This window comes from Pongo abelii, chromosome 1, assembly GCF_028885655.2.
Source record: "Pongo abelii isolate AG06213 chromosome 1, NHGRI_mPonAbe1-v2.0_pri, whole genome shotgun sequence".
In the NCBI taxonomy this organism is placed as follows: Eukaryota; Metazoa; Chordata; class Mammalia; order Primates; family Hominidae; genus Pongo; species Pongo abelii.
This window is the reverse complement of record NC_071985.2, coordinates 49,152,424-49,167,536: the sequence shown is the minus strand read 5'-3', so window position 1 is coordinate 49,167,536 and position 15,113 is coordinate 49,152,424. Positions and strand designations below refer to the sequence as shown.

At 39.7% G+C, this 15,113-nt stretch overlaps 1 protein-coding gene across 2 annotated transcripts; it reads right to left on the bottom strand.

Annotated features, from left to right (window-relative positions):
• Positions 1–1,440: 1,440 nt before the first annotated feature.
• Positions 1,441–12,315, bottom strand: ZNF281 (zinc finger protein 281). 2 transcript variants are annotated; one of them, XM_009239556.3, is made up of 4 exons: positions 12,253–12,315; positions 9,117–9,158; positions 6,455–7,262; positions 1,441–6,232 (listed from the first exon to the last, which is right to left on the bottom strand). In XM_009239556.3, the coding sequence occupies exon 4, from the start codon at positions 6,212–6,214 to the stop codon at positions 3,524–3,526; it is 2,691 nt and encodes an 896-aa protein (XP_009237831.3). In that variant the 5' UTR covers positions 6,215–6,232; positions 6,455–7,262; positions 9,117–9,158; positions 12,253–12,315; the 3' UTR covers positions 1,441–3,523. The 2 variants fall into 2 exon arrangements, with proteins under 2 accessions (XP_009237831.3, XP_002809695.3); XM_002809649.5 differs by lacking the exons at positions 9,117–9,158; positions 12,253–12,315 and having other exon boundaries at positions 1,441–6,228; positions 6,455–7,106.
• Between the last annotated feature and the right edge of the window lie 2,798 nt (positions 12,316–15,113).

The following is a 15,113-nucleotide window of genomic DNA, read 5'->3' as shown; positions in this document are numbered from 1 at the left end:
AAAATCAATCTGTTAGGGCTAATCTAGAACAGAGAATAAGTCACCTGTGCAAAGAAATCAAAAGTTGGATTTCAATACAGAATCAAGATTCTGCTTAGCACTCTTGACAAGAAAAAGACCAAATCTAGGAAATACACTTGGGCAAAAAACAAACAAACAAACAAAAACTTACATTTCCTAATCACAACTCGCCAGTACAGATAATCTCTACAGAGAAATCCATGCTTATACTTAATATCTTTATGATTTCCTGTAATACTATCATATACCAAAAACAAAGCCTCAAAGACCTATTCTACCCTTTAATATATTTATTCCCAATTCCTCAAAACTGTAGCCACTAAATTTCAAAACACAAATGTCTTATGATCTACTTTTTCTCCTTCATATTTATAAGTTTACTAATATATTACATATTTACTAATTTTCAGTTTCTGCATCTCCATTATTTATATGGTTTAGCTCTTTCCTTCTAATACTTATACTCTCAACTTTTTAAAACATTGCTATGATTTAATAATACCTTCATCCTAACTAAAATGCTCAAGACCGTTGTAATCTAAATCATACTGTCATTTTATTACAACTTTTTAAGTAAAAAAAATTTTTTCCCAAAATTGGTGCCATAGTGTATTACAACCTTTTTGAGGCAAAAAAGGATGCACCTAAAACCAGAAGATATTGGAATCTGATTTAAAATAAAGTCTCAATAAATAATTTCTCTGGAGTAATATTAGGATGGCTAACCCAATTTCAATAAAACATTGATTTACATAATATTAAATTTCTATTCTTCCATATTATGCACCTAAAACATATTCAACGTTCATAAAGTATTCAATGTTCATAAAATATTGAGTTTTCATAATGTCATAAAACTGAATATTTTATGAACATTGAATATGTTTTAGGTGCACAGTAATATGGAAGAACAAAAATTTAATATTATAAAAATTTGAATCCTTTTTTTTTTTTTTGAAACGGAGTCTTGCTCTGTCGCCCAGGCTGGAGTGCAGTGGCACAATCTTGGCTCACTGCAACCTCCCCACCTTCTGGGTTCAAGCAATTCTCCTGCCTCAGCCTCCCAAGTAGCTGGGACTACAGGCACACGCCGCCCCACCCTGCTGATTTTTTGTATTTTAGTAGAGATGGGGTTTCACTGTGTTACCCAGACTGGTCTCGAGCTCCTGAGCTCAGGCAATCCACCCACCTTGGCCTCCCGAAGTGCTAGGATTACAGGCATGAGCCACCACGCCCGGCCTTAAGTCCATTTTCAACTAAAATAAACCTAGAAACATAAAATACCTAAGTTAAAAAAAAACAATTAAAACACAAGCCTCTAAACTGCAGGTTATACCACGGATGTGAGTATTTTAGAAAATGTTAATAGAAAATTCTCAAAAACGTTACTGGATATTAAGTAATATCTCCTTTCTTCAATTTTGTGATTAACAGGACTTTTATTGGTAGTAAACTAGAGCAAACAATCAGAATAATACATATGCAGTATTCAGTACACACAATAAAAGTTAAAGAAATTCAAAACCTGTATAAAACAAACTGGAGAAAAATCATACAGCTTAAGAGATACAGTGGTAAAGGTCCTCTCCATCCTTGGATTACAGCTTGTACTCTGTACTCAATAGAACTTACCGCACTTACTGAAATAAGAAACAAACACTTTTTAGTACTGAGTGTATTTAAGAAGATTAAGTACATTTTCTAAGAATCTTGCAATGACAAGTTGGTGACCCTTTAGCTGCTAAAGCTAAAGGGAGGAAAGTGGGAAAAGAAAATTAACTAATACTTTGTAACCATTTTTAATATTTCTTATTTTCCAAACACTGCTTTTATAACAGAAGTGTTTTACACTTGCACAATATTAATTACTTTATTATACATGGAAGCCTGCGGTAGGCTGATTACACAATAAGACTGCAAACAACCAGTGGTACTTTTCTGACGTCAGAAGAGTACATAAGACTGAAACATCACCAAAAGTACATAAAAAACTCATCAGCATAAACATCAAAGTACATTAAAAAATATAATCAGGAAAAAAATACAATTGCTAAAAAGCAGTTTTAGAGTAGAGCCACTGCCAATCAGTAGCTTCAAATGGCAATTAGAGTTCATAGCAAGTTTTGATGACTTTACAAGACCCCTGTACAATATACTAATGCACCCTTTTATTAAAATGTACATTAAAGGCCGCAATTTCACAAAGAGGTTCTGATGTTATTACTATAAGCAGACACATTCTTATCCCTCACAGGAGTTATGTCACCAGTTGAAATTACAACCTTATTAATATCTATCCAAGAACATAGGGTTTTATTACATATGGAAATCTGTATGGGTTTTTTTTTTTTTAAAGGTGGGTGTTGGGGATGTTTACCCTATTGTTTTTTATTTGGATGCCCTAAGGCATATAAAGCGCATAGTGAATTACCTACTGGAATGTAAATGGTTCTAAAATTAAAACTGTTAAAATAGAAAGAGGGAAAAGGAAGGCCCAAGAACTCTTAAAGAGAGGCTGAGAACAAGAACAAAAAAACCCAGAAGTGTAGGTAATACGTAACAGCGCAGACAGAACCGTTTTAGGCCATGTATAATAAATAATGCATGCCCCAAATTTCAGTTAATCATATAATTTCAACTTGAGTTCTAATACTGGAACCAGCCAACCACTTGGGCTTCAACACTGTACTAGATGTCAGTAGAATCGCTTGATGGAATTACAGCCTTGTTACAGTTGAGATAAAGAGAGGGTGCTTTTTTTTATTTTTCCTTCTTTTATTAAAGCTATCATTCCAGGCTTTGATCAAAGATCCAAGAATATTTGTTCTACCAGGCTGGAATGAATGTGGTTTGGAAGTTCAGAGTACATTTAAAAGCTGCAACAAAATATAGGTAGCCAACAATCTCAGAATTTTGGATCAGCCCAGATGGAGATAGCAATTTGAAATGTTTTCGATCCCTTACTTAAATGACGAAATGTCTATCAGCCCAGATAGAGCAATTTGAAATGTTTTCGATCCCTTACTTAAATGATGAAATGTATATCATACTATCTGTAAATTGGATATTCCATTACAGTGATAACGTACAGAATTCCCATGCGTTATTACACTTTCCTGAGAGTAAAGCAATTAGAATAACCTTAATCCTAGCAACAAAGTTTTTTTTGTAGGTTTTTTTTGTTGTTTTTTTGTCTTTTTTTTTTTTTTTTTTTGCGTTTAAAACATTTGGGCTATTCCCTGACGATCTATACATGTAAATTTGATTGCTAAACATTGTCACTTTGAATGTCAAACTATTTTTAATCTATTGATTTTGATTAAAAATCATAATACAAACAGAGCTAAAATCACGCTAACAAAATAAACTAAATATGAAAAGTTGCATTGAAAGGGCATCACATTATTCTTAATAGGATCGTGTAGAAACATTCCAATGGCAGTGTTCTCAAAATAAAACAAAATTACATTAGAAGACCTCCAGCCTGGCCACTTTTGGGACCTTACCTGTAACTCTGGCTGGTGGGTGTCTTTACTCTTGTACTACATGGCTCACTTACATCAGACATCATATTTGTATACCCTGAGAAATCTGACACTGAAGTCCTTACTCTATGGTCCACTTCTCCATTAGAGTTAGTGATAAAGGTCATTGGCACCCTGCTGCCCGACTTAAACTGAGAACCAAACGCTTGTGCAAAGTTCTCAATCTGATACGTTGTTCTAGGCTCTATGTCTTTCTGAGGATCTATCTGGCTAGCTAACTCCTGAGATGGAATCTGAAAGCCTGTTGAAGACTCTAAGTTTTTCTGTTCCTTCTGGCTAGTCAATTTCTGAGATGAGGACTGGAAGGCTGATGAAGTCTCTAAGTTCTTCTGAGAATCTATCAGATCATCCAGCTCCTGGGAAGGTGTCAACTGCTGATGTGTAGCATCCAAAGCAGACAAATAAAGACCTGGCTGAGATCCAAACAACATCCCAAAAGGAGGCTTTGGCAATGAAGATGGCAACACTGAGGTAACAGATTGGCCGAAACCACACTCCAAAGGAGACGTAGTGTATATTTGTTTTTCTGGAAACAAAGTGTGGTTGTGGAGAGGTGAAGACAAACTGACAAATTGGAAACCGTGTCCAAGAGTAAAACTTGCATTAGTGGATTTTTCAAAAGCCTGCTGGAGGTATTTGGAGTATTCCTGCAACATACTTGCTTTATCATTTGAAGGTGTTTGGGTGCCTGGGCTCAAATTTTCTTCTTGAACCAATTCTGAGTGTTCTCCTGAGGTGTGTAAATCCACTCGTGGTTCTGCAATATTGAAAGGATCCTCTTTCTGGTTTTCTGATTTGTTGGAGTATTGATCCAAAATACTTTGTAAAACCTCATCAGGAATTCCAGACTTGTCATGACAAGATTTAATTTCAGCATTTAGAGCTGAGGAGTCAATAAGTGACAATGGTGCCTCATTGTCCAAAACACTGACACCTGCAGACTGAATGACAGACTGTTGGGAGACCATGTGTCCTACGTTTATAGAAAAGGCACTGTTGCTGCTGGCAGTTGGTAAATATCTTCTTTTCTTTGAAAACTGCATGGCATCATCATAATTACTACTTATCTGACCTTGTTTGCCACTTGTACTTTGGAGAAGACCAATGGTCTCCACACTATTATTTGATACTATGCCAAGTGAGCCACTTGGTTTTCCAGACAAGGATTTCTGTCCTACTATGTCTGGTAATGGTGATACAAAGTTAAGGTAGTTTTTATCTGTATTCTTTCTGCTTCCTTTCTTAAAGATCAATTTTGGCACCCTTTTCTGCAGTTCATCTATTCCAGTGCCAATTATGCCTCCACTGGAAGACACGGTAGGCATTTCTACTGAGTAACTCTGCATGTTTATATTATTTGAAATTTGTGATTCATTTGTTTTACCGGTCTTCTGTTCCTTATTTTCAATAGCTATGCTTTTTGACTTTGTTTTTCTCCTTGAAGAACTTGTATTTCCCTGAGACAACACAGCCAGATTACCCATATTGTTATGGTTTGATGACCCAGGTTCTGCACTAGTGGCTCCTTTAACTATGACTTCACCACATGTGCGCCTGTGCTTCAACAATCTATCAGTCCTTGAAAAATACTGTTGGCAAGTGTCACACTTATATGGCTTTTCTCCACTATGTGTCCTCTTGTGTCTCTCCATATGGTACTTCTGAATAAACTTCATGCTGCACTGATCACATCCAAATGGCTTCTCTCTACTATGAATTTTCTCATGTCTCTGTAGTAGGTACTTCTGAATGAAACCCATACTACACTGGCTGCACTGGAAAGGTCTTTCTCCTGTATGAATGAGGACATGTCTCCGCAGGTGATAGGAGCTTCGGAAAGCAGCACTACAGTGATCACAGATATGAGGTTTCTGACTTGGGGAGAGGATGGCACCTTCTCCATCTCCAACCAAAGAAGGTTTGGAAGATGCACTTGGCTTCCTCTTGGCTTTGATTCCCTGAGATTCTGGCTTTGGCCTTTTTGCCTTTTTGACATTAGTGTCCTGCTTTGGCTCCTCAGTGCCATGGTGGTCATCAGTCCTGCTACTGCTGCTGAGTAATATGTCGCGGTGGTGCTGGGCTGGCTGCTGCTGGACATGCTGGTGGAGAATACTGAGGTCCTGGATGACGCCGTGACTCCCCCCTTCACCGCCTCCTAGGCCTGGAGACCTCTCTTCAGCTCCAGCGAACAGCCCCCCATAGTGGTGGTGGTGATGGTGGTGGTGGGACTGCTGCTCCTCAGGATCCGCGGGTTTCTCCTGTTTGATGCTAACCAAAGACTGCAAGAACCCCCAGGAGGTCCTCTGCGAGGGGAAGGCCGCGGCTGACGCCGCCGGCTCCTTCTTGAAAGTCATGTCCGGGGCTGGCGGAGGGGGGGGCTCAGCGGCCGGGGCTGCGGAGGTAGAGGAGGATAACACGCATTGCGGGGGAGGGGCGGCCGACCCCGCCGGCCGGGTGAAGCTGGTGACCGGGGGAAGCCGGTGGTTGAACATAACCATACCCTGGGGAAAGGTGGGTTCCATCTCTGCCCTCCTGCCGCCGCTGCTGCTGCTGCCGCCGCCGCCGCCACTACCACCGCCGCCGGAGCCGCTACCACCGCTACTGCCGGTACCTCCGCCGCCACTCAGGAACCCACTGCCGATTTTCATACCCCGGAGGAGGCCTGGCTAAGGAAAGGAGGAGGAAGAGGGAAGAGGGAGGAAAGGAGGTGGAACCGGGCCCCGGGCCGGGACCACCTCAGCGCTAAGGACCCCGCCGCGCCGCCGCCCAGACCGCAACGCGCCCAGCACTAATTCCCAGCCCAGTCGCCTCCGGCACCGGCACGCATGGTCGTGCGACTCTTCCCCAAGCCTCGCCCTCTCCCTCCTGGACCCACCGGCAATACTTACGGGTCCCGCCGCCGCCGCAGCCGCCGTCGCCTCCAGTTAATAAAAATAACGCCGTCCTCTCCACAATGGAATTAAAAGCCTCCCGTGTACTGCGCAGCCGCGGCGCAGTGTCTGCTGGGAACTCCTCGACCCGGCCAGAGGGGAGGTCTAAGGAGCCAGGGCGCCTGCGCCGCAGCTTCCGCCCGGCCTGCCTGTCAATCACTGGGGCCGTTGGGCGGAGGCGGGGGAGCAAGGGCAAGGGAGGCGGGGATTTGGAGCCCTACTAAAAAGGGGCTTTCGAGGCGCACAGGCGTGATTGGTGGGCTGCACTGAAGGAGATGAAAGTGGTTGAGGGTTTCTGGGGGAAAGACGCTCAGGAGGTGGAACCCAAGGGGCGGGAAGTTACGGGGGACTGTACTACAGCGTGGCGTGGGAGATGCAGAGAAAGGGGCTGGAAGAGAAGGTAGGGGAAACTGAGGATTCAATGTTAGGGCTTTCTTCACTCTAGGTTTTGCAATCCAGGTCTTGAAATAAAATTCAAACCTAGACGTGGATCATTGAGGGCACTTTTGATTCTATCAAGAAGCATTCAACTCCAAATGCTCAACATTTATTAAAACAGGTGCTTATGTTATCCCTTTGAATTTGGAAGCACTAATAATGGGCGCATATCCTTTGCATTTATGGGAGGAGCCTGCTTTGAAACCGCAATTAGTGGTACCGTTGCAAAAAAAAAAAAAAAAGAAAAAAAGAAAAAAACTTGTCTTACTGCCAACCTTCCTGAAGGCTACTGGAAGAGGAAACCGAGCGTAATCCAGGTGCAACAGTCCTGTAAAACACGCCCACACACATACTTCATTATCATCACATCTCAGTTAAATGCCCCCGTACCTTAGCCTGGCTAATCAGTCTGTTTGCCACGTTATAAATGCCTGGCCCTTTATATTGTTTATGAAAAATTAACCACCAGGCCATTCTAAGAGCTCTGCTAGGATCAACTCTTTCCTCGCCAGTACAGAATACCGAGAAACTCATTGCAAATTTAGAAATTTTTCTCGTAAGGGAAAATTGTGAAGTAAAATCTTAAAATCAAAGTTATATCAACAAAATCAAACAACAAATATTTATTCAGTGCCTAATGTACACAAGGCACTCGATTTCATGTTAAGCATGCAGAAATCTAAACCAGACACTTTCCTAGCAAAGGATATTTATAAATGAGAAATTTTAAATAAAAGAACTAGAACTATGACAACAGCTTATTTACATAGTATGTTTTCTTAATGAAATTACATGTACATCACAATGTTTCTAGCTAAATAACTTCTCATAATTAAATAATAAATTCTCTGGGAAATTTCACAATCGAAACCATAGGGATTATTTACTAATACTTATGGACCTCTCTGAGCCTGCCCTAAAAATTTTAAAGACAATATTTAATGAGCATTTTGAGATAAGAAGTAATTGCTTTTTTTCTAATCCCATGAAACAACATGTAAGTATTCCACCACTTAAACTGACACTTTAATACTGTCAAGTATAGTTGTGATATTGTGAAATATATATTTGGACTTTGAACCGTTTTGTGGCATACAACTGCTAAAATCCTTGGAATCTGCAAAGTAATAAATGTCTTTTTGGATGCTAATGAAGCGACTGATGATGGCTGGCAACCCCTAGGTAGCTTCAGGATGGGGGCTGGTCACCGGAAAGACCAAGGCAGGATTAGAGCTTGGGACTTTCAGTCCCACCCCCCGACCTCCGGGGAGGAGAGAGGGATTGAAGGTTAAGTTGATCTCCAATGGCCAATGATTTAATCAATCATGCCTGTGTAATGAAGACTTCATAAAAACCTAAAAAAGGACGGGGTTTGGAGAGCTTCCTGTAAGCGAACCCGTGAAGGTTCCAGGAGGGTGGCGCACCCGGAAAGGGCATGGAAGCTCCGCGCCCCTTCCCACAGACCTTCCCCTATCCATCTCTTCATCTGTTGTTCATCGATAGCCTTTGTAATGTCCTTAATAGTAAACCGGAAAACGTAAGTGTTTGCCTGGGTTCTATGAGCTGCTCTAGCAAATTAATCAAGCCCAAGGAAGGGGTCATGGGAACCCCGATTTACAGCTGGTCAGTCAGAAGCACAGGTAAAACAACCTGGGGCTTGTGATTGGCATCTGAAATGGGGCCAGTCTTGTAGGCCTGGGCTCTTAATCTGTGGGATCTGATGCTGTCTCCAGGTAGGTAGTGTCAGAATTGAATTGGAGAACACCCCGGTGGTGTCTGCTGCAGAATCGATTGCTTGCTCGGCATGTGGGGAGAAACCCCTACACATTTGGTCGCAGAAATCTTCTGTGTTGATTGTTGAGTGAGAGTATAGGAGAGGCTGAGTTGTTTTTTTGTTTTTGTTTTTGTTTTTTTCTACAATAGCTAAGTGTTAAAGACCGAAAGTTCAAAAACTTAAGGCAGTCGTAAAATATTAGTCAATGCCTATGAGAAATGAGGCTGTCCCTTTATTCAGGGTGTCAGTGTTTAATGGTAAGCTGGGATGCACATAAGCTAGTCCAAGCATGAAGGGCAGTAGGACACTCATATGAAAAGCCAACTTTGTTCCTCAGTTATCAAGATAAGAAACCTGTCATTTCTCTCATTCACTCTGTCAGCCTTGAGATACTCCAAGCAGACTTACCTCTGTGTTGTACACCCCATATATCAGGAAGATGAAGAGACCCTGTAAAATAAAATGGAGGGGAAAAGCTGTTAACGCTAATCATTTCAGCAGTAGAAATACCTGAAATAAACTTTCCTGGGAACAGACAAAAGAAGACACACTTCATCAAAGTCAATTTATTTTCCTATTTTTCAACATTAGAAGGTGTACCTTGAGCATTTATATGATAACAGAGCAAGCACATGACTTATAGTAGTTGTGCTATTCAATTCTTTAGAAGTACAAAATAAAAATACCATCCCAAGCACAAAGAATATTAATTAGAAAAATCAATATACCAGTTCTGAAAGATAGCTGGGTAATGAAAAAATTAAACTCAGGAAATGTTATTAAAGTAATCATAGAAATAACACTAAGCATCAGTATTTCCAAGCACTGTTTTAGACTGTAGCAACTAGAATATATTTGTTACAATCTTCAACAGGGTTAAAATTTGAAAAAAAAAATTATAAAGCAGCTAAAAGAATAAACTTAAGGTAATAAGTATGAATAGGTTTTGAAATAATACTTGAAATACCAGCTCGAGATAAAATTTCACATTACCATCTGTTGTGAACTGCATACATTTTTATTGTAATCTATATATGTAATAAATATTCCAAGGATGTTGATCAGTCTTTAGCTTTAGAAAATGCGTAATTAATTAGAAAATATAAATTCATTCTTAACTCTAAAATCAACTTTTAGAAGAAAATAAAACTGATATGCTTTAAACTTAGAGAAAATAGACACAAAAAATTTTCACTTTGGTGAGGAAACAAAAATCTACATTGTAGTATTCTTGTTAGGTACTAACAAACCAAATATTAAATAGGAGTCTGTACTAAATCTAGAAATGGTTCAAATAGTTAAGTAATATGATTCTTTCAAAAGGAAAATATTAAAGGAATATTTTAATATTTGTTTATCTCTGAATGCTTAGATTTTACAGATAATGGAAACAATCCCAGAACAAAGAGATTGTATAAAACTAGTGATTCTTGTTTTTTGTTACTTTTTAAATAGACTTTGTTTTTTAGAATAATTTTAGTTTTACAGAAAAATTGATAAGATAGTACTCAGGCTGGGCACTCCTGTATTCCCAGCACTTTCGGAGGCCGAGGCGGGCAGATCACCTGAGGTCAAGAGTTCAAGACCAGCCTGGTCAACATGGTGAAACCTCGTCGACACTAAAAATAAAAAATTTGCCGGGCGTGGTGGCACATGCCTGTAATCCCAGCTACTAGGAAGGCTGAGGCAGGAGAATCACTTGAACCTGGGAGGCAGAGGTTGCAGTGAGCAGAAATCGCGCCACTGCATACCAGTCTGGGCCACAAGAGTGAAACTCCGTCTCAAAAAAAAAAGCAACAAAAAAAGATAGTACTAACAGTTTGCATATATCTGATATATCCCCAGTTTCCTCTATTATTAACATTTTACATGAGTATGGTATATTCATCAAAACAAATCTAATTCTTTTCAATACTACTACCTTTATAATTTCAGAAACTAAAACTGTTGCAATACATACATTTGTATTAATAAAAATGATTAATGAAGAGTTATGAACAATAAACAATTTCCATTTTGATAATAAACTTTTAAAAATTCAACTATAGCTACACTTTTTTTTACTGTGTATACACGATGTCCTAGAGTTCAATACCAACACTCACTTTCCTCCTTCCAGTAGCCTTGGTCAAGATCCATTTAGTGCAGACTAAATTCAAGCCACTCAGTACTTGAGTTTAGTACTCATTTTATAGGCCACTTGTTTGCCCCAATTCTGGATAATTCTAAATAGTTAAGAAAAAAAAATATTTTTTCTGATTTATGTAAAAACTCTAAGATAATTAAGAGTTCCTCTTCCCTCAATAATTGTTAATTTTTTATTCCTTATTTTGCTGCATAAATAAAAATTTAAGAGTAAGTCATTCAAATTTTAATTCTATTTATGAGATAGGAATATTTTGCTTTGTACAATAGATGAGTTCCTGAACAAATAAAATTTCCTGAACATTGAACAACATGCATTATTATTTCTGTATAAGAAACCCAGCTGTTTACATGAAATCTATATGATGCTTTGAAAATCAAAGAGCTGGCCAGGTGCAGTTGTTCACGCCTGCAATCCCAACTCTTTGGGAGGCTGAGGCAGGAGGATCGCTTGAGGCTGGGAGTTTGAGACAAGCCTTGGCAACATAGCAAGACCCTGTCTCTACCAAAAATTTAAGTTAGCCAGGCATGGTGCTGCATGCTTGTAGTCTCAGCTACTCAGGAGGTGAGAGGATCACTTGAGCCCAGGAGTTGGAGGCTGCAGTGAGCTATGATCGCACCACTGCTCTCCAGTCCATCCTGGCAACAGAGTGAGATCCTATCTCTAAAAAAAAAATAAAAAGAAAATCAAAGAGCACTTTAATAATGGTATAATCACCCCTATAATTTATCTGTCTTGTAAGTTTTATTTTTTCCCCATGTTTTGGTAAACTGAGAAAGTAGAGTATGCTTCACGTTTTTATTTACTATACTACCATGTTACTTATTATACATTTTTAATTTTAATACATTTAACCTTAAATGTAAAATGATCACAACAAAAATATTCCTTTTGAAAATAGGATTTAGAATTTAAAAGGATTTTAGATAAAGGCAGCTTCCATCTCAAAAGCTTTTTTCTCTTTTTCCCTGTCCTCAACAGATATACACCTAACAGCATGGTAAGGAAGCCCCAGAAGGATGTTTCTAAAGACCATGAGGGAGTCTGAAGCCTGAAATCATGCCAAGGACTCTCTGCTTCTCTTTTGCTTGGGGTGTCTGTCTGATGCTGCCACAACCAGTTGAAACGTATAACATTAACAATAAAAATTAGTTTTTTTGTAACTAATTTTATGCCCCATAATTGTATGCCCCACACATGATGACTTTTTTCTCCATTAATTTTACCAGGTATTCACAGTCATGATCATTTAGATCTAAAGCCACAGAACTTCATAAACCCTTTACTACTAGAAAAACATCCTATTTTCTCAAAGGGAAGAATCACAACAGAAACAGCTAAACATAAACATCTTAAGCCATACTATGAGCCACTTTTAAATTCTTGCAGAGAGAATACCTTTAAGAACAGCTGGAAGGAACCAACTGCCAATCTTCAACTGGCACTGCAATTTCTGGAACTCCTTATAGCAACATTCTGTCCTACTAAAGAGTGAATACTGAAAGTATGTCACATTTCTGAATTGAATGATCCCTCATGTCTGTTAGGTGGTTTCTACTATTCCATCTATAGAACAGCTCATCTGTAATGTATTAATATATGAAGTATTTTCTATAGAGGTACCTATTTCTCAATGCTTTAGTCACAGTAAAAATAACATTAATTGGGCAGGAAGCATCCAAAGTGTAGCTGGATTCCTGTAGCATGCGTGTACTTTATGGGCAGGGGCCAGGAGTTGGGAAAGAACACCAGGATATTACATCTGATACTGTACAGAAGTTAAAAATAGAAACTAAGGGAAAGAGAAAAAAAAACTTGATGATTTCATTCTCATTTATTTATGAAACATTGAAAACTGAGGAGACTTTGTAAATATTTACACTGTTCTAGAAGTCTTGAGCATTATCTGCAAACAGATTCAGTGGTTGACATTAAGTCTGTTGTTATATTGATCTGTACTTTTACAGTACACTTCATGATTGTTACAGAATCAATCTTTTTTAAGTGGTAATATGTTCTTTCTTGGCAACAGAAAGAACAGGACAGGTGCCCCATACATAGTACATTGCCTCCTCAGGAATCAAATTAGTATTAACAGTCCTAATATCTGGATAGCTCTCTCAAGCACTTTCATTTACATAAATCCATTTGTTCTTCACCACAACATTGCAAAGGAGGCAGTGTGAGTATTATTAGCTTTATTCTTATATATGGGGATTTCGAGGCTTGCTCAAAGTGCCACAATGCTGACAAGTTGGCAGAGCCAAGGATTAGTGTTTGACTCCTAATATAATGCTCTTTCACACACATTGTCTTAAATAGATACCTTCATAACTCTTTTTTTTTTTTTTTTTTTTGAGACGCAGTCTTGCTCTGTCACCCAGGCTGGAGTGCAGTGGTGTGATCTCGGCTCACTGCAAGCTCCGCCTCCTGGGTTCATGCCATTCTCCTGCCTCAGCCTCCTGAGTAGCTGGGACTACAGGCGCCTGCCACCATGCCTGGCTAATTTTTTGTATTTTTAGTAGAGACGGGGTTCCACCGTATTAGCCAGGGTGGTCTTGATCTCCTGACCTCGTGATCTGCCTGCCTCGGCCTCCCAAAGTGCTGGGATTACAGGCGTGAGCCACCGCCCCCAGCCAACAACTTCATAACTCTTAAGTCACTAGCTTCAAGATAATGCAATTGGTGAGACTTTTCAAAGCTCAGGTTTATTAAAAGCATATTGCAGTTTGATTAGCTCATAGGGTCAGGGACTCAGTATTTAGTAATAGGGCTTCAAGTAACCCTGGTCCTCCACCTAGCAAGTACAACAAGAAATGCGGTTGGTAACAATGATTTTCAGTAGCTATGGGCCAGTTTCTGCCTTTTGTACTTTCCTTATAGATTCTCATTCAATGACATATACTTTCTGGTTGCTGGGAAACTTACCTTTTACCATCAAAAAAAGGCTGCTAGGTAACCGTATTGTCAAATATTCTTATCATTGTCATCATTTACTGAACTTTTTTGAATGTATGTTACTATGCTGTGTACTTTTATATATTTACAAATCCTGTTCCAATCTACTTTCTTTTTTGTTTGTTTTGTTTGTTTGTTTTTGGTTTTGTTTTGAGACGGAGTCTCACTTGTCACCCAGGCTGGAGTACAGTGGCGTGATCTCGGCTCACTGCAACCTCCGCCTCTCGGGTTCAAGCGATTCTCCTGCCTCAGCCTCCCGAGTAGCTGGGACTACAGGAGCCTGCCACCACGCCCGGCTAATTTTTTCTATTTTTAGTAGAGGGGGTTTCACTGTGTTAGCCAGGATGGTCTCAATCTCCTGACCTCGTGATCCACCAGCCTCGGCCTCCCAAAGTGGTGGGATTACAGGCGTGAGCCAGTGCACATGGCCCCAATCTACTTTCTATAAACAATTCCTGTTTTGGGGATTACATCCTATAGAAACAAAAGCATTAATGTGCAAAGATATGTATTTTTGAGGTTGCTTGTTGCAACATTGTGCAGTGGCAAAGAACTAGAAACAACTTGAATACCCTTCAACATGAGAACAACTGCATAAGTTGTGGTATCTTTATTCCTTAGGATATTAGGCAACTAAAAGAATGAGTTGGAGCTATATTAGTCTGGAAGGATGTCCTTGCATAGTTAAACAAAAAAAGCAAGAGGAAAAGATGCATTATGTTATATATTCTTACTTTTGTAAAACAAATAGCAAAACTCTTCCTTCCTCTGCCCAAATGTAACTATTAATAATTACACAGGAGAAAGATGTGCAAGGATGCACACCAAACTGTTGTTGTCACTGGTTTCCTAATGGGAAGGATAAGAGGAAGAGGAGGTAAGTCAGAAACAAGTGAGACAGGCCGGGCACGTTGGCTCATGTCTGTAATCTCAGCACTTTGGGAGGCCAAGGTGGGTGGATCACCAGAGTTCAGGAGTTGGAGACCAGGCTGGCCAACATGGTGAAACCCCGTCTCTACTAAAAATACAAAAATTAGCCTGGCATGGTGGTGAGCACCTATAATCACAGCTACTTGGGAGGCTGAGGCAGGAGAATTACTTGAACCTCGGAGGCGGAGGTTGCCATGAGCCAAGATCGCGCCACTGCACTCCAGCCTGGGCAACAAGAGCGAAACTCCATCTCAAAAAACAAAAAGAAAAGGAGAAACAAGTGAGACAGAGCAAACTAGAAAAACATGCTGATGTTGGCAAGAAAAGAGGTGGAATATAAAATTCTATGTATCATGTTACTGTAAATATAG

Excerpts from the sequence above, each read along its gene's own strand:
- ZNF281 (XM_009239556.3), bottom strand. The coding sequence starts at position 6,214 with ATGAAAATCGGCAGTGGGTTCCTGAGTGGCGGCGGAGGTACCGGCAGT.